Source organism: Kryptolebias marmoratus, linkage group LG22 (assembly GCF_001649575.2).
Source record: "Kryptolebias marmoratus isolate JLee-2015 linkage group LG22, ASM164957v2, whole genome shotgun sequence".
Lineage (NCBI taxonomy): Eukaryota > Metazoa > Chordata > Actinopteri > Cyprinodontiformes > Rivulidae > Kryptolebias > Kryptolebias marmoratus.
Window position 1 is genome coordinate 18,441,952 of NC_051451.1, and position 20,415 is coordinate 18,462,366.

Here is a 20,415-nt window from a genome sequence, read left to right on the forward strand (position 1 = left end):
ACTTAAGTGCTGCTAATCACTTTGCTCATCTGTCCATATGACTGGGTTGTGTGTTTGTGTTTTCATGTGTGCACGGGGACAAAATGTCAGTCTGCATTGCTTGGCTCAGAGGGGGCTATTTTCTCCATGAGCAGTTTTGTCCTCTGTGGAAAAAAAAAAAAAGAACACTGAGCAATCCTCGCTCTGTAAACTGAAGAACACTAAAGAAGAGCACTTCTACTTCACAGAGCTTTGCCCACAAGCATGCCACTAGGAAGGTCACGAACAATAAATAGAGCAAAGTCAAACCACCTGCATTTAAGCAAGACATGGATAACACTGGACCTTCAGTACCGATTGTGTGGGGAAAAAAAGTTTCTTCTGTTAAGATAGTGGTAATCCATAAATTTAAATGATAATCTGATATGGACCGTTGAGAAGCCCAGTGACCATCTGAGAACAATAAAAGGGATGGAAGTCAAATAGCTGGGGTTTTCTCTGCACCACAATTATTCCAATTACAGGAGCTACTACAAGTCTTAGAGAAAGCACTTCATTCTTTATTGTGGAGCCATTTTAAAAAAAAAAAGGGTCATTATACACACAGTGGCACAGTTTAGACTAGTTGCGGCTATTCTGCTGCTCTTTTCTTTCCTGCTAATTCAGAGTGTCAAGTGCTTACCTATTGACAAGCTCTTTATGCTAGTGAGCTTCTCATTGAGCCGAATTTCTTTGTCTGACTTACAAACAGCGCTGACATGACGGTGGGTGCCTGTGAATGTGTGAGAGCGTTTAACGTATAGCACACTGTACAGTAATTGCCTGCTGATATAGTGTGTCCCCAAGCAAGAAGGTGTGAACAAAATGTGACGCAAAAGCAGACAGCAGTAACAAAATCCTCAGGAGCCCAAGGTTGATTTTGGCATGTATTTCATACAGGCAAATAAAAAATAAAAACTATAACTAATAGCATGATTCATACGAAAAAAATAACAGGCTATACAGAGCATCAGTTGAAAAATTAATTGGTAAGGTTTTTAATCAAAAGTCCTTAATAATTTTTTTTTTTTTCTTTAAGGAAGTTTAGTAAAAATGTGTAAGTTTTACACATTCTTCAGACCATGGATACATGATCTAGTCATTTTAGAAAATTTAGGAAGTGGAAACAGTGTATAAAATAGGGTACTTTATGTTCAGCATTTTGTTTTTTTATTTAGAAAACTTAAGCGTAAAACCCTATTTTTTTTTCTTTTTATCTCACTGGGCTAAGACTGTTCATATGGGATATGGGATTTTTGAGGGAATCTCCCAAATGTCTTGAAACATTCATGGGGGGGTTTCCAATTTCCTTTACTGAATCACAAAGTTTTGTAGTCTTGTCATTTGAAATTTTGAAAATCCTCAAAAACCTTTGCACTAAATCTTCTATCAAAATAGAGTTTTTGTCTCAACCAGTCTCAAACAATTCTCAATTTAGTTTCAGTAAATTCTAAAGCACTAGAGTTGCAGTTTGACACCTACACAAGACCACTTTTTATGACAAAAACCATCCTAGACTCCAGCCATAAATGTTCAGGTCTCAACACCACACTGATGATTCTTTTCAAAGTAACTTATCCAAATCTGACAATCTTCATTTCAAACTGAGAAGCTCACCAGCAGTAAGTTAAACAACAACCCTGATGGCAGTTTCCAAGGTGGGTACAAAGCAGGTTGAGGAGAGTGAAGTGGGCGAAGATGGGCAACAAAAAAATGCGCTCAGCTTGGAATACAGTTTTGAAAGCCTTGTACACAACAATAGGCCATGATTTTTCAAAAATAGTCTTCTCAAAACACAGCTACATTTCTCTGGTTGCTATGTTGCAAAGACTCATAATTCAGTGAGACTGCAACTAAAAATTTGCCTATTTTCTCTCAATTGTTTTGCAGTTTTGAGTCTTCAACAGATGCACCAATTAGTCTTAAACCGTCACAAACCAGTGAGATACTAACTTTACTGTTCAGTATTTCTGTCACGTTCGCTAAAAGTATGCAGCTTTATTTCTGCTACTTTTATTTATTTAATTGTGGCCAAAAGATTATTTTTTGCAAATGACTAGACTAGGCAAATGGCAGAATCATTTTGAAAAATCTGCAGCTTTGTAAGAGCATGAAAACACCACAAAGCCTCCATCATTCCAAGTTTGTGGATGTTTGGAACGATCAGCAGATTTCCCGGTCAAAATGAGTGATTCAAATTTTGGTCAGAGAAGTAAAGGATAAACCAATGCTCAGTATGACAGAGATTCAAAAGTCCTTTGCCAAGATAAAAAAAATAAAATCTCACTATGAAATGCAGCTTTCAACCAAGCAGGATGTTAGGAGGCCAGCCAAATGCTGATCCTCACAAAGACCCATGGCAGCCTGAAGGGAGTTTTCCCTAAAGGCACCTGATTGACTCGGATCAAAACAAGCAAAAATCAGTTGATCTGATAAAACAAAAAATAAAGCATTTGGCCAAAGTTTTCAAAAGATGTTAGAAGTTACCAAGCAGTGATGTAGCATATCATTGCAATTAAATATATTGTTGCTCTTTTTTTGGGATGTTTTTTGCAACAAGAACTGCAAGACAATTAGTTGGAAACAAATTTAAAAAAAAAAAGATGAAAGACTAATTGAAAACTTCTAATAAACTCTGTGGGAAAATAAACCATTGAAGGAACAAAACCATCCTATATGGTTTAGTGCAAAACACATGCATTTTATGTTCATCAGCTAAAATGTATCCACTGATAAATAGTACTTTACTATAGGTTTGAATTTTTCTTTGGCAAAATTATAATTTTATCTTTGCTGCATGAGCATTTAAAAGACAGTCAGATAAAAATAAACAAAAACAATTTAAATCAAAACTGCTTAACCTTTAAACCGTCTCCACAAAAACACAACTAACCTTTCTGTACAAGTACACACAATACACACTTATTTTTACGTGCCTCTTTATCTCCATCCTAAATGGAAAAAAAGCTGAAATGATACTACTTGCGTTATCTCTAATCAGCAGAAGCGCTGTGCAAAATCAGCTGGCTGTTTAAATTAGTCAAGGGAAAAAAAAGACATGTTATCTGTTTGTGTACATTGGAGATCAGATTGGCAGACAGGGTGCCACTCTATCACTCTAAACTCTAATCAGCAACACGAGGTGGGATTCACTCTATAAAATTATTTCAGACACAGATTGAGAAAAAAAAAAGGTTGGTAGGAGACGCGAATGAATAAAAAGCAAAAGAAACAAGGAGAGCGAATGAGATGGACTTCACTTTTTTACTAGATAAAGGACTAAAGTACATGAACATGTACTTACTGTGTAAAGTTTTGCTTTTCATAACAGATGTATTTCGAAGAAGTGACACTGAATATTGGATAAGGCAGTCCAGTACACAAACCATGGTCTCATCTTTACTGACCTTTGCCAAGAAGGTATATGATTTTGGAAGCGTTTGTTTTTGACTGTGCACAAGATTAGTCAAAAAGTAATGAACAAATTTTAATGAAATTTTCAGGAAATGTTGAGGGTGTCACAAAGAACAAATGATTAAATTTCAGTGGCGATTGGGATCACGATCAAGATCCTACAATCTTTTTATGACCCTATGGCCTTGGCAGAGGCTTGCGCTCCGAGTTCCTCAACATACAGTGATTACATCATTGATGACATCACATGATGGTGGTTTGCGCTCTACGAGTACTTCTATTTGTTTTTGCAATAATTCTCTCACTGCATCCAACAGAAGAGATGGGCTAATCCAATGGATCTAAACATTTTGTGTAAAATAGAAAACTGCAAGTTATTTTTAAAGTACAGAATCTGTTTTTAACTTTAGGCTGGAAAATATAAATATATATATATATTATTTATTCAACCCCATGAAAAGAGAGCAACAGAGAGCAGGTACTGTGGATGACTGTGCATTTAAAATCAATTCAGCAGCTGGAAGGTTGGTAACATTAGCCTAGCATTGTTATTATGATGGATGGGAGCACATGAAAAAGAATACATTAGGGGTGTAGAGAAATATCATTCACTTTTCATCCAATTATTTTTGACTTTCGAGAAGATTTACTTTATCTATTGTAGTGTGGCAGCATAGAGGAGTAGGGCCAGTTAAATGTTTCCTGTCTGATTCAGAAACTGGAGTAAAGGCAATTTACATTCAATAATAGTTGAGCAATATAAATTTACCTTGTAATAATTTCTGTCTTAAAAATATAATGCCAATGGGATTTATGTGTCTATGGCAGTACAACTTGACTCACTTAAAAGAGCTTTTAGCCTTGTTTTTTTTTTCCTGTTTGTCAATGTTAACTGAGGAATTTATGATGCAGAATGTGTGTGGCACTGTCTGAAGAGCTTAATTGGAACAATAATAAAATATGTGTTTATTACTTTATAGAAGGGTATTATTACAGCACAATATTTGTACCAATAATAGAGTACAAATGAGTGGCAATAAATAAAACACTGGTTTCTTTTATGCTCCCCGCACCTGTGGAGGAGATTCCAAGCAGCTAAGGGGTGTTTTTTTTTAAACCCAGTGGGGGCTAGAGAGTGGGTTTATAAAAGCCTGCCTTCTCGGTGCTTTGCAAATTAATTGTTGGATCAACACTCCCATCAGCCCCCTGCAGATCTATTGTTGGCAAGAGAGAGATGCCCTTTAGAGAATATTTAATGTCATTTCTGCTTTATGAGTCAGTGACAAATTGGTTTGAGCAGTGGGATAAACACAGCGCCTATCAACTTCTGCCTTATTTTGGATGCAACATACAACGTGGCACATTGAAGCTTGTGGGGAAACCCACATCCATTATCATCAGCAATTACTACTTGAAGGGTGATGATGGCCAATAAGAAAATTTTGTCATAACCTTGTGGCTTATATAAGGAAGTGCCAGTACACTTGGCTGTGGTCAATACATGGATAACAGAGATGGCAGTTTCAGTAGGGGTTTGGTTTGATCTCTAGATTGACTGTTGCAGATCATTTTAAGGCCAGTGTTGGCAACAAAAGCAGGGTTGATGTGGCTGTTCTGGTGTGTTATTAAATCTGACAAGGATGTAGCAACCAGAGGTGCCAGATTAACGTGAATAGGGAAATTGGCATTCAAACAAATTTTAGCCAGAATGTTGATCTGTCTGGCACTCAGGGAAGAAAACAACTTTTGTATGTAATTAAATAAAAAACAACAACAACAAAAAACATGCTATCTATAATTTTTAATTCCAGTAGAGCTGATGGTGCCCAGGCCAACATTTTTAAATTAGTCAAGCTAATTTTAGTCTCTTTTACACGGTTTAAAAAGACATTTCCTAAAACAAGACAATGTAAAGGTGGTGGAACTATGTTGTGATGGCGGTTTTAGCTGGCAGTTTTTCACACACTCCCAAAGCATTCCAAATAAACTTCTGACCTGTTCCTAAAAATAGCAAAACAGGTGTGTTGTTCTTCCTGTTGTTGACTTTATCACATTCAAATACACATTATAATTATTGTGAATAACCGGGGAAACCTGAACACAGTCTGTATTGGAAAGGAAATAGAATGAAACCAAACTCAAAAATAAGGTGAAAAAGGATAAGATTTTGCCAGCGCTATCTGACATCAGGTAACAGTTAATGCTAGTTGATGGTCGGTGCTCATTTATTTTGATGGAGCAGACCAATCAGAGCAGGGTATCACATTTCATTTTACAAAAAAATTTCTATGTCTGAAGCAAATAGCATTCTGGTCATTTTCATTGGAATTTCACTTTCTACCTAAGCACAATGTCACAGTGCTATGGTTCAGACAGCTACTCATTAGGCACATGTGTAGAACATTGGACCAAATATCACACTCACGAATATAATTTAACACACATTGCACCAAAAAATTGAGCAAGAATAACTTAGACTTCAATCAATCAGACATTCTGCACAGATTTGGGGTAATATTTTTAAGGCTCTCTGTTAGAAATTTGATTTTTATTACTATAATGATGCATTACTATGGAGGATATATTTGAGAAGTAACTGCTGCATGATGCATGCAAGATGCTTGGCTAGTAGGAACAATTACATTTAAATGAATTGACTTTTCTCCATGAGAGCTCCATGTAAGCTGGAAGTCATTAGGAATATCTGCTCAGAGACGAGCTGACACATCAATAAAAGCAAACCGGGAAACCAAAACAACAACAACAACAGCATCGATCACTCTGCATCAGCAGTGGATGGTGGAGAAATCTCACAGTAGCCATTCTGGAAATAGTATTTCAGTCTTCATTACAGTTTCTAACCAGAAAGACGCCTCATCTAAGAGCCATCAGGCTGGGAAGAAAATGGACTGAATGCAGATAAATGATGATGGAGAGGAAGGAAAGCAGGGCTGAAAAATGAGAGTAAAAGGTTAGGGGAGAGTAGAAGGTGCGACCACACAGGAGAGGAGGATTGAAGAGGAGAAGAAAATCTAAAAGTTTTGGACCAATGAGGTCGGCTCTGAGGGGTTTGGCAGGTGCAGCACAACATGGGATCACTGCTACGCCCCACTCACAGAAACACAAGAACTACTTCAGAGAAGTGATGTTTCTTTCAGTGGCAGTAATCATTTCAATGTAATGTTGGGCAAGAACTAGGGTGTATATATACTACAGAGAAAATAAAAGGATAGTTACAAACATTTGTGCTTGTTTTTGCACTTTTTATGGTCCCCCTAGCAGTGCCCAGACATATACCTGGTAATAAACAACAGAACCTGAGTGCACTTGGCAGACCATTATCTGGCCTTGCTGACCCCTTCTACCTCTGATAGTTTAGAGAAACATGCAATCACATGTTGATATGCTCTCTGGCTCCTGTTCTGTTTACCTAGCTGCATGTCTTGGTTCTATGCGTGCTTATCAGCATATGCGAGAGAGTCTTCGGTGTTTGCAAAGTTTAGGTTTCCTCACGGACGAGAATGTGTGTTTAAGTTTTTAGGTATCTTTGTATCTTTCTTGCTAATGGTCACATTATTATAAATGTGATTCATGGTTTCAGTTGGGCTGAGTGGTGATTAAATCTTCATTACTGCTTCTGGTCAGTTCTGCTCCACATAGATTACTGAGAAACCAAATGATTCTTCATTCTGCAAGAAGTCGCTGACTGAATCAGGACAGAAAGCGACAGATTGTGGCTGGGAGAGAAGTGCACAAATAATGCTCTCAATCTCTCACTTCAGCTCCGCAGCACTCAAAGATCAAATGTGTTTCCCAGGAAAGAATCCACAGTCCACTCAAACAGGCTGCTCAAATTTTAGTAAAAGTTGTGCATGTCTGTGCTCATTAGATGACCTGAGATCAAACATGAACAGGCATGAAAGTGTTTTTTTTTTTTTTTTGCCAAATTACATCAAATGTAGCCAGATTTTTAACCTTTGGTTATAACAATCAAAGGGATTAAGGAAAAAAAAATATATCAAGTTTGTAAAATTCATGAGCTTCAGTAGAGGACACTTGAAAACCTGATACCTCAGTGATAAATGATGATCATTGTGAGAACAATGGGTGGTGATTAAAGTACTGTTTTTCTTTGCAAGCAGTAAAGCATTTAGAAGGAGGTAAAAGCAAGGAACCTGAAGAATGTCACTGGAACTGATTTAGGATTACCTCTTGTCCAAAAATTGAAATATTTGAGAAAAACTGACCTTGCCTGGCAGGTCTTTGTTCCTCTCTGGTAATAAGACAAATTCGATTTGTGCCTAATATACCTGACAGCAGGTCTGGATGAGTAAAGAAAGAAGGAATAAAACTGCAAGGCCCCTGTTTTGAAGAGCAGGTACTGAATAACTAAATTTACATTATTTGCAGAAGGGAGCATGGGCTATTGAGAAATCATTTAATTTCACTTTTATTTTAAGACAGTTAGGTTGTCACGTCAAGACTGTCTACAGAACCTATTAGGTTGTGGTTCTGCAGCTCCTGCTGTTTCTTCAGCACCTACAGAATAGGCAACTATATGATTAATCTCAAAATTGAATCTAGCTCTAAAAGCTTTCAGAATGAACTTTTACAAAGAAACTCAAACTGACTGATTTCCAGTCTGATGGCTACTGTATAAAATTTAGACAGCACAGTCACTCTTTATGAAAATAAAGTTATGGCATTATGTCATTGAAAACATTATACTAACTAACATTTATAATAATTCTGATCTACTGAAAGGAGAACGATACAATGTGCAAAAGTTTTAAACCACATTTAATTTCCTTTCACTTTGCTTCCAAAGAGTCAGACTTTTGTGTAATCATATAATGCAACCTTGTTCAAAAGTTCTCTGTGCTCTCTGAAGGCCTCTCAAAGTTTTGCTTTGGCTACTTCACTCCCTACCCCCTGCCCCCCCCCCTCTCATTTTCTGTCCAATCTTTGTACTGGACTTTGGCAGCGTACTGTGCAGTGAAAAATGAGGAAAGTGGAAAAGTGGGGGACAAAACAGGAAGTGTCAGGCTGAAAACTAGTTAGAGGAGATGAGCTGTATGGTCAGGCACTGGGCTCAAACTGAGTGAAAAAGATGGGGGGGGGGTTGACTTGGAAAGACCTTCAGAAAGCCTGAAGAACTATTGATCAAGACCACGTTGGCCTCTTGGAAGCAAAATGTAAAAAAATGGCGTAAAAAAATTGTGAATATGTTTTAAAAAAGCAAACTGACCCTTTTCACATCTTTCCCAAATGTCTCGCTGTAGCTTGTCCCAAGAATCTCAAACTGTACATGTGAGTTGGAGCCTTCAGCGCGGAAGTCCATCAGTCCTGTCAGGCCACTGATTCGCCCCTGTAGCAATAACAGCACAAAAGTGGCAAAGGATTTCTTTATTCATGTACTTTTATAGCCAGAAACTCAATTTAGGGTTGTGCAATAGCAATTATTTAAAAAAAAAATGAAATGAAAATGCTCTGTTTTGTTGAAGATCTTTAAAATCTTTGTGAGTTTTTCAATCTTGGTATAAACTACATTGGTACACTTTGAAACAACTGAAACTAAATATTCAAAGCATTTTAAAACGGATTGCATTTGTTTTGTATAACACCAGCACAACAGGATGATCATCACTGTGCTAGTCCTGCTTTGTTGTTTCTTTGTGCCTCACTAAGGCATCCTTTGTCAAAGGAAATTAAACCAGCATGACTTCATGCCACAATGAAAAATTCCATTATCAGATTAAAATGGATGACCACTCTCTTGTATTTGAGGCTTATTTCAATGAAAGAACTGAGAGGGCCACATAAGTATAACAAGATCAAAGCCCGGAAACTGCCATGAATCCATCCTGATGCCAGTGGAGATCACATTTAATAATCATTTTTTCAGAGCTTTTTAAAAACCACTGAATTTAGGTCTCCAGCAAGGATCATAGTTCATCTAAGTTTCCTAATGACTGAATTACGCAACTTATTTTTTTACCTGTTATTGCTTTTCACATGCATTTATAGAAACTATCATATATCACTTTTTACAAAGTAACAAAGCAGCAGCTGAATTAAGAAAGTAATAATAACAAAACTCAAACCTTTTGAATGGTGTCCAGCATCGACCATCCTCCATTCCATGGCTTTGTGGACTTCCTCATGCAATTAAGGCTAGCCATACTGTGCCACTTCCTGTCTTCCAGTTTCCTATAGAAGGCGTTGGCCAGCATCAAAACACTGTCATACAGATAGAGATTGGACACCTGTTGGAGAGGAAAATATGCACCTTTAAGGATTTTATTCTTCAATTTTTTTTGCAACAGCCCAGCAAACAAATAAAAAAAAAATACAACAAAGAAAAACAATAAAAGTCCTCAGGCTCTGGAAAATATGACATAGCCCTATGGGGGACCCATGTGAGTGAAGCAGAGACACAGCAGCACTCATCTTTCAGTCTGGCTGCAGTCTGTGTAGTTGGATTGTGAAAAATTGTCAGGGATGAATAAATCTTGTCTCTTCATGTGGAAGTTGGTGGGAAGATTTTTCTTTTTGTGACATTTCTTTTCAAGAGACCCAGCTCCTTTCCTTCTTTATGACTGTTCACATTTTTAGATTAAAAAAAAACCCTGCATATTTCTTTTCCTCAACAGTGATGGACTATATCTACCTGGTGGGGAAATATTTTGAACATCATAATTAGCAAACGGCAAACCTCATAATGGTGTTATATAAATGCAGTCACATCTGGTTCAAAATTCCTCCGTTTAATTTATTTCATGACTGCAAAATGCCCCACATTCTCCACCTCAGCCGCAGTGCATCCTGTCCCAACGCATTCACCACTGTTGTGTCATGGTGTGACAATCGATTTGACAGGTATTCTGGGTCAGGCCTAGTCAAAACTTCCCACAGAAAACTATCCACAGGAACAGTTTTGCCTGCTACTCCAGGCATTCAGTTCACAACGTGTTGAAGACTTCCGCCCCAAGCTGCTCAGTGGTAAGAAATACTCCAAATCAGCTTCACTTCCCTCAAGGCCATTGAGTCAGTAGCTAAACCCAGGTGAGGTTCAGTTCACTTGTTCATTTGTTTGGAATGTGTGAAGTCACATCACAGCTCCTGGATCGTAAAGGAGATTAGAGCACGAAAGCGCTGGCATCTTTTTAAATGTTTAATTGTTCTGATTAATGCTTTTACTGCCATTACCTGATATTTAACCCCCTTTCATGTGAATAATTGAGGATTGTGGGAGCACACGCCACATGGTTTTGCCATCTGTCCATAGTATGGATAAAAGGAAAATGAACATTTCAGTAGTGCCGTGGGGAACACAGCTATTGCACTCCAGATGGATTGAGCCAAACAATAGTCTGAGAGGTGTAAGAAGGCACCCTAAACTCTTTGAGTAATAAATGACAGATTGAACAAGGTTACTTTGAAGACTGAAAGAAGAGAATGACTTTGTCGGATAACACATCTGTACAACATATTAGTTTATTTTTTTGTTAACCTCCTTTGTCACGATCACTCTGCAGTGGGCTCGCTGCTTAAAAAGAGAGAAATCTGAAACAAATCATTCAGTTTGTTTCAAACTAGGTCAAATATTCCACTACAGAAGAATTAGTTAAGCTTATGGTTTCTTTTAAACTTACTTGAAATTCAGGTTCTAATAGACTTGATCATTAATTCTATATATATATATATATATATATATATATATATATATATCCTTAGATTAAAACAACAACTTATCCTGTCCTGCCAATGGTACCCCATTTATATTCATGGGGATATACGTCTTTCATAATTATCTTGGAGCTTAATATACCTTTTAGTTGCATACATAATCAGCTAATTTGTGCAGTTATATAACACTTGGCAGATACACCTTAGTTGCATGCTTGTGCTCGATTTTACTATTTAAAGTGTAAGAAAAAAAAGTTAAATGAAGCTTCACTCAGAACACTTGGTTTGTTCTTTTTTATGAACATTTGGGTCTAATATTTTTATGTTGAACTGAACCTTGTAATGTATTGCTAAATTACTTTAAAACACGTACGGCCTTTAAAGCTTATGTTAGAGGATCACAACACCCAGTGAAGACTGATGAAATCAATTCTACATTGTGCATTCTAAGAAATTGTGAAATGTGTTACAGATATTGGTCATCTTTTTGTTTAGCACTTTATCAGTTTTGAGAACATACTCCATTACTTTGCACAAATAAGCCACAGCCCTGAACACATGTGACAGGTGAAGTAAGCTACATCTATCTGCTGGTATTGTGGTATTATTGCCGACAGCTCGAAATTAAGAAACATCTCTGGCAACTACTCTTCCCGATGGCAGCTGTCCTTTCCCTGCATGACAGCATCCTGATTCGCATCTAAAAATGCTCAGGAAAGAGTAAAGAAACACAGCAGAGGCCAGGATAAAGACCCAAACCCCAGATCAAAATGTGGCTGAGTCACCACATGTCAACTAACCAATAGAATCTCAAGGAACTGATTCCAGATTGTTTTCCTGATTGATGTGTGTGTGTCACAAAACTTTTTGTGATAAAAACACTCATGTGATTGTGTTTGCTGTCGTGACTTTTGAGCAATAAAAGCTTGAAATAAACAAATGAAAAGTCTTGAAATCTGGAAAGGAAATCAGATTTTTTTTATCAGCTGTGGCAGATCAATAAAACCATTGCGAAGTCATTTTAAAAGTATTACACAGTGCTTTTTTTTTCCCCTTTCATTTTTACCTCCAAGGACTGCAGGTAGCCTTCCTGTGGGTCACACAGCAGGGAGGAAATGCGATGATTGTTCCTCATACAGCGAACATTGGTGTCCCTCCACAATGGGAAGACTTGTCGAATGATTGTCATCCGGCCCAGAGAGCTGTGGACCAGCTCCATGATGTCTGCGTCGCTCACCTCCTGAAAATGACAGAAGATTTGTAAATTTATGAGAGTAGAGTATAGCACAAACATTTTGCACTGGGATTACTGCACAGCAAGTAAGGAAGAAAATCCATAAAAATATAATCTAGACAGGAAAAGTTGGCCTTGGAGGCTGATGGCTGAGTCTTCTTGAGCAAATAAAATATATCATGCTGTAGTTACAGACAAAATAAGTTTTCTTACAAGTTAATTTGGACAATTAATTGAGTCTTGGGTTGAAATATTGCATTCATGCTAAACTACATTTTTGATTATCTGTTTTCTTAAGAGTACCAAGGTTGCCCAAAATAGAAACAAAATTCTGACTCAACTTTTCTTTTTTTATTTACCTCTTTAAGTAAATCAGTGTTTATAAACCGAAAAGGTACTGACAAGCTAATTTATAACCATATCAGTGTTGAATCCTGAGACAGAATTGATGTTGTTTATTGGTATTCCAATTAGAGTGAAAAACGCATGATCATTTAAAGCAAATCCTTTACAATAACGGCACTGGTCCCCTTTTCTAGGAGGTTGCCTGTGGAACCAGATCCATATTCATGAGTCGCTGTGCTGGCTGGTAGTCTCTGAAGCTGAACAATACTCAATGCTGCAGCAGACAGTGAGTCTCATGAGAAACATTGGATTCATATACTACCTGACAAAGCTGTGAGGTTACGGTCGGGTCGAATCTTGAGGAGTTCCAGGTTGATATATTCCTGACCACGAGTCTGAATACATGCTCCCAATCTGTGTTCCTCATCAGATGTTTTGATCTCGCCGTTTTGCATCGACCTTTCTCATTTTATTGCTGGTCTATTTGGAACACTTAATGTTAATTTCGCCTGGCCTCTGTGATTGTATAGTGCTTCTTTCATTCTAACGTGGCTTTTTAAGGTTTTATTCTGGAATTAATATTAACCTTGTTTACCTGACCACATTTGAACATCGGGCTTGCGTTTTAAAATCTTTCATCAAAAATCAATGTTTACCTTTCATATGCCCTTTTATTTTCCAACCTTTTAAAAAAAAGTCCTATTATGTCATAATCTTGTAGTACAAAATGCAAAACACGGAGCTGTCAATAAAAATGATTTTACTTCAAAATCTGTGTTTTTAAGTCGGTGCATCGCATGAGTAAAAACTCCTCGGGAGATTTTTGCTTGTGCATTTATTTTCTCTGACTCTTTCTCTGACTCTTCAGTCAGTCAGGTGGAACGTATGAATATTCATGAGTTTGGTGCGACACATTAATCAGACAAATTATGTCGCGTGGTTGAGCTGAACCCCTACGTCCGAGTTAATAACTGAGAGTACCACCCGGTCCAAGTGTTCTGTCAGCATCACAGGTGACATTTGTGTCATAACCTGACCCAGCAATGACACTGACCGACAGGACATGGACCAGGAGCCATGTGCCTTTTATTGTCTGTATGATAAGAAAGTACAGATCGTAAACATTTACTGATGTATCTAACTTGTATATGAAGCTCAAAACTACATTTACTTTTAGATAAAAGAGCTTCAAGATGGCTAGAAACTACAGTGGTCTTCCCAGGTGTTTTTGAACAACACAAATGAGAATTATTCTAAATGGTGCACTGTAAGCAAAGAAAAAAAAAACAGCTAATGAGTCAAATCCCTGTATTATTTCTGACACAAGCAGATAGCACACATGCTGCTTTTCAAATTTACAATTATCAGGTAATTACGTCAGTTGGGCTGCTAAGATTTCTGAGAGCAACAATATGGCAAAGCCATATTTCAATGACAGCTGATGGCTAAAATACATTAATCAAATCAAGTTCAGCTGACAGATAGGCTAAATTATCCTCTTTGTGCTGCTCATTCTATGTTATTAATCTTTCACTGGAAATAAATCAAAAATCTACAGGTGATTATGTTAATTGGAAGTAAGGTGCTCTCTGAAGCAGTGCTCAGCATAGCTTGGAGGCAGTGGGTGTCAAAAATAGAGAACAAAGCACAGTGAGTATGACATTACTTTGAGTTGTCTTTAGCTACAAAAAATAAATGCTTTGAAAGAAAATGTGATGGGTTGATTAGTCTTATTTCATTCCCTGGTGCTATAACCAATCTGTCATTTTTGTTAGATACAAACCTAAAACACAACAAGCCACAGTTTACTATTGATTATCAGGACAAAAATGTCTGTATCAACAGTCCTATGAAATTGAAAGTTGGCCAATTATATATCAGATGATAGAAAGAATACAATTCATCTTCAAAATTGTGTGGAACTATTGAATCCTGGGTAAAAGCCCCATGTCTGGATTTATATTAACTTCTATATATGCCCACCAATGTGTTTTATATATATATATATATATATATATATATATATATATATATATATATATATATATATACACACACATACCATCATGTTTGGGAAGTAAATGGGTATTTTGGGAGTTTGAGGAGTTGTAAACAGCTTCCACTTTATGTTCTTTGAGCTTTTCTTGTGCAGCATTTTGGGGTGTGATTTCTCTCTAGATATTGCAATACTACATCCTTAGGAGTGTTACTCATTTACCCTGTCTGGTCATAAAGTTGGAGCTGATGGGTGCATTAAAACGGCTAGGGCTACAATTTGTTTGTGGTAGTAAACATGTATAACACTAAAACACTGATGTTGCATTTTGAAAATGTTGACTACTACTTTCAACTTGTGTGAGTAAAACTAAGCTGTACTTCTTCCCCCCCCCCCAGATTAATATATGTTTAAGACCATGTAACTCACAAGAATTCTGGATTATAATCAAACTGACACACTGACATGGCTCAGTATGCTAAAGGTGGCAGAGCTACCTGGGGAGAGATGTCTGGAGTGCATTTCGTGTTGCTGGTAGGGGGTGCTGAGAGCCAGAGTAGCCCCCACCAGACTCTTCCACATATTTTTGAGAAGGCAGCCGAGTGGCTAGAATGGGTGGACAGGCGACGGCGGAGCAAACACAGAGGCATGTTCAAGCCTGTCTTACAGTTGACATGTGAAGAGGGGGACGGCAGCTGCCACTGTCAACCGTAGTTGTCCCTCAGCTAATTTTGCATCACCAAATTGTTGTAAGCGCATAATTGATGAAGGCCTCGAGTCACCTCTGGACTGTGTTAATTAACAGAAAAACAGCAGTGGCTTCAGAGGTCTCTTTTTTTTACATTTTTAAGATACAACCAATGTGTGAAAAGAGCTATCCATAGCTGACAGAGTGGTTGTACCAACTGGATGAGGAGAAGCAGGGGATTTGCGCTACACAACTTGATAGATGCCACGACTTTTTCATCTTTTGAGCCATTTAAAAAAGTAATTTTATGTGTCAGAAAACTGGTTTGGAAACTTTTGACTTTTCAAAGCAGCATTATTTCTTAAAACTGGTAACTCCATGCCTACACAGCTGCAAGGCCTGAAAACAATTATAAACCTCTCATAACCTTCTCATTCAAGGAGAAAAGGATGAAACCTTTTGTACGTCACTGCCTTGTGTGTATGTAGACAAAATGACAGACTCAAGTGGATGCACCTTTGATAACAGTTTTTTTTTCCTTTTTAGGTTTAAAGTGTACAAAAAAAAATCGATCTCGAGTTACATATGTTTTAATTGGCAGTTGTAAACTCAAAAAAGAGAGAAAACATTTGAATTAACAATATCTCCTTGTGTCACAAATGTAAGAATATTTTTTTCTGCTTTTACAATTTAAATGCAAGTGCACCACTGTTAACTAACTATTTTGTCTGAAGCATTTTGAGTCCTTCACATGAGTTTGAAATGTTATCACCACAACCAGCAGCTGGCAAAACCATGAAACCTCCGCCAGATTAGCTGTGAAAATGTAGATGGGAGAAGGCTGGGGAGGGATGAAAATGTTCCCGTTAGAATGAGGTTTGTCTGCTTGCAGTGATGTGAGGCAATAATGACCACACCTGTGGTAGTATGCAAAATGATGAGAAGTGTTCCTTTCATTATTGCTTCCTGTCATAATGTTTTAATTAACAGAAAAAGCTGATATGCATAATACATTTCTTAGTACATTTACACTTTTCAGCACATAATTCCAAACTGAAACGCTGCCAGAAAACTAAACAGTCTGCCTGTTTGGAGTTCATGTTATCTGACAGCAAGACAGAATGAGATGTTCCACTTTCAGTGTATGTAGAGTCTGATATTAGCGAGTAGAATCTTATTTGATGTCAAATTGCGCTCGGCTGTTTTGATGCACATCAATGTAACCATGGCTTTTTACTTCCCCTTTGCACTAACTTGTTGGTTTTGAGTGGAAAACAAGAAATAAAGCACTGCTCTTATATATCATGAAACCCTCAAAAAACAAAACAAAAAAAAAAACTTTGACACTAGAGGGTAACATCTTGTCAAAGTTGGCACCTAAGTAATGCTACCTTTGGAACAATGCAAACATAACAATAAGGATTTATCCCTGCCAACATAAAAGGCAGGTGTTACTGTAATTGTCTCTCCGTCTGTCTGTCTAAACCAGTGGACAGATTTTATTAAAATTCTCAGAAAATAATCATTGAATTTACATCTACAGCTGATTAACATTTGGAGACCGCTAAGTTCTGTGTCATGCCAGATGAAAAGCAATTCCTTTAAGAAAAGGTAGTTGTTTTTTTTTTAATCGCCTTTTTTTTTTTTTTTACTTTCCAACTATGAGCAACAGTGTGGCCCATTCCGTAGACCATTCATGACATTGCTGAGTGATATTGAATGAAGCCAAGTGATACATTTACTTGTATTAGTGCTGAGAATTTTATCACTCACTCTTCACAGTGGAGCATAATTTTTTAGTCTAGAGGATCAGCAGGTTTTTGTATAATTTGACTTTGCCACATATTAACCCCAACGATAGCTGAATACCTAAACCGATTTGGATTTTAACTTTTGTAACATTTAGATAAGATGGTTCATAAAATCTATCCTGCTGTCTGGGAGTCCTTTAGATTTATGACTATCACCACTTCTGGGTTAATACATAATTTTTGACATGAAAATGGGGTTTCTGCATGAACGCCTATTCTGAGTAGTGGCATGAAGATTCACAACTTTAAATCTAGTGTTTTCATTGAAGCAATTTTATATTGTCCATTAAAGATAATGGAAAATGAAATATCCCTTCATGACACAGTTGTGGTCCTCAGTAAGCCACCTTCTAATCACTTACTGGTGCAGCAGAGATTGCGTCAGAAGAATATTTTCCATCTGAGTTGCTTGATAGGCAGTTGCCCAAGACATCAGTCTTATTATGACTTTCCTCGTCGGCTGTGTCACAGCAGGCACAGCCACCTAATCCATCAAACACTTTCTCAAGTGTCACTGTCCTGCCTTTGAAAGAGGAAAAAACCAAAAAAAAAACAACAACAAATCCTTCCAGGATGTGCAATCCATCTGAGTCAACTAGACGGTGTCAGATGTGGATCGCTGTGCGAGCAGCTGGAGCACACTGGTTTAGTGGGTGGTTTAGTGAGATTCATGCCTGCCTATTATCCCAGTGCCCTCCTGCTCACATCAAGTCTTACCTAACAATTTTTAAGCTTTTCACTTCTTTCAGTTTTTTTTTTCTTTTTCCCCTCCAAAGGACTGGTCATTTTTATGCTGTTAGTTTCATACCCTGAGAGCTCAAACTGTGTGTCCTTCAACTCCTCTGGTCTTAAAACTAAAACTGAAGTTCTGATTTTTTATTGTTGTTGTTTTAAAAAATTGATTGTGTAAAAATTAGCCAAATTAGCCATATGGATTGAACAACAGAATTATATCAAATAGGTAACAATCTTGTATTGTTTGATCACCTACAAAGAGCTAAATGTATCACTGAGCTGTAAAACAGCTTAGGAAAATATACAGTTAATAAATAAAATATGTGCGTATATGCATATATTGATTATGCATGTAATGAATCATGGAGATAAATAATTCAAATAAAATTAATCTGGAGTTGCAGTCTTGGTCATACCTTTTAGTCTCTGGAGGAAAACCTGACATTGTGACAATTTACATTATTTAGACCATTTGATATCTCTTCAGATGTCGGACATCATCGTATTTCTTTTGTTTGTCCATTACACCGACTTGTGATCACGCTCACACTCCACACTCATGATCATGCCTTCTCAACGCTTCTCTCTGTGCGCTCTTATCGCGTTTCAAGCTTGACAGCTACATTCATCATGCCACATGTTACTGGCTGGTGGCAAATTAGCATAAATTCTTGTCATGAAAGCTGAATGAAATGTGAGACGTCGCTTTGACCGCGTGGGGTCTTAAGGCTGCCAGGACGTGATGTTTTTGATAAAGTGACAGTGAGCATCGCGATCGCCTGCTTAAAATGTATCTCACAACTCTATTATGACCAGCTGAAAAGCAGCAGTCGTCACCGGGGACGGGTGCTGTTTTCAGGGAAATGAAGGAACAAGGCACTGTTATTTCCCTGCAGGATTCTGTGATAAGGCTGGACTGTATTTGGCCAGGCTGACAAGATTTTTGGGGTTTTTTGAACAGGAGAATGTATACAGGTTCCGTGTACGCTGCATACAATGAGAAGAGGAACTTTTGCAGATGAAACTTCTAAAATGTTTGAAACTCTTCATAGGTTAAAAATAGTAAAACCTACAGAATATTTCTGCCATAAGCCATGCTAGAAGGGCTGATCACAACAAGCTAAAGAAAGCAAATTAGTTTTACACTTTCCTTTTGAGATAAGCAGACATAGTTGTTTAATCATTAGATGTTAGATCTATGCCTGGATTCAATATGAATCCTGTAAGCAAGTAACACAAAAAAGTGGTTTAAAATAAAAGGCAAGCTTATTAGCAACTCAGTTTCCATGTCATTTCTTCAGTATATGAAAGAAGCTCTGGAGGCTAAACATTTGAAAGAAAAACCCGTCAGCACGAGTGGTTATTGAATTTAGTTGTTAGTCCTCCCAACATGTCAAATATTCTCATTTCAAGGTGATTTAGCTGCATGGCCAGTTCATTGGCTAATGAAATGAAAAGCAGGGAAATGGTGAGAGAAGAGGAAAACTAAACTAACAGACAGTGAGGAAGAGATAAGGCCAACAAAATCCTCAAGAGGGGCAGAAAGGGAAGAGAAATTACTATCCGGGGGAGGAGACGCTGAAAAGAAAAATGCAGGGAGAAAAAGGATGTATTGTACATATAGCCTTAAAATGTTACTGGCAACTTTATATTGTAAGCCCATTTTTAAATATTATATAATAGTTGGAACTTTACCCAAGTTATTGTTCTCATTAAAAGAAAAAAAATCGTAATTCTTTTTCTACAAAGCTCTTAAAAATTTACCTGCTTTTGCCATTTTTTAAAGCTTCCAATAGCCTTTGCTTCTCCCATGGCATATTTAAACTTATTCTAAAGACTTTATTAATTGTGAGTCAGTTAAAAGACTATTCTAACCAGCGTACAAACAACTCATCTTTTACTTTTCGGCCATATTTGATCTGTGATTCAGGTCATCACCCTGCTGACAAACCTAGTTTTCTGGCAATGGGTGGCACATTTCATTCTTAGATGTCTTGCCTTTGTCTTCAGTTTGATGAGTTTGCTGTGAAACTTCTTGATAAAGTTAAGGACTGCTGAAACAGGGATTCTAACATCTTTGTCAATCTTGTGGCCTTTGGAGTCGCTTTGTGATAATCGCATCTCTGAAGCTCTCAGGCGGCTCTTATCTTCGCTTGTTTGAAAAAGAAGCTGGAAACAATCAGCCTCCTTTTTATGCAGAAGAACTGTTTTTGATTAGATTGTTTAGTTCAGGTCACGTGACGCTGGAAATAAAGACCAGACGCGCCCTGTTAATAATTTTGTTTGAGGAACTAATTTAAACTCAGAGTGCCAATTATTGTGTTCAGGACAGATTTCAATCCTGCATCTTTAATTTATGGAAACTATACAGCCTTGTGTTTATTTCCTCCTTATTAACATTGCAATTTTATGAAAATATTTTGCAATAAAAATGTGCATTTATTTTAAAATTTATTTTAAAATTCATTTCTGACAAATGAGAAAT

General features: G+C 37.3%; 1 protein-coding gene across 3 annotated transcripts in view; it reads right to left on the reverse strand.

The window, feature by feature from the left end:
• grid1a (glutamate receptor, ionotropic, delta 1a) overlaps nucleotides 1-20,415 on the reverse strand; it is a 221,555-nt gene that overhangs the window by 21,481 nt on the left and 179,659 nt on the right. For all 3 annotated transcript variants that reach the window (XM_017433071.3, XM_025009280.2, XM_017433081.3), the window contains 3 exons: nucleotides 12,188-12,361; nucleotides 9,537-9,698; nucleotides 8,681-8,800 (listed from right to left, as the gene is read on the reverse strand). In XM_017433071.3, the coding sequence (XP_017288560.1) occupies nucleotides 8,681-8,800; nucleotides 9,537-9,698; nucleotides 12,188-12,361 (456 nt within the window). The remainder of the gene's footprint in view (nucleotides 1-8,680; nucleotides 8,801-9,536; nucleotides 9,699-12,187; nucleotides 12,362-20,415) is intronic.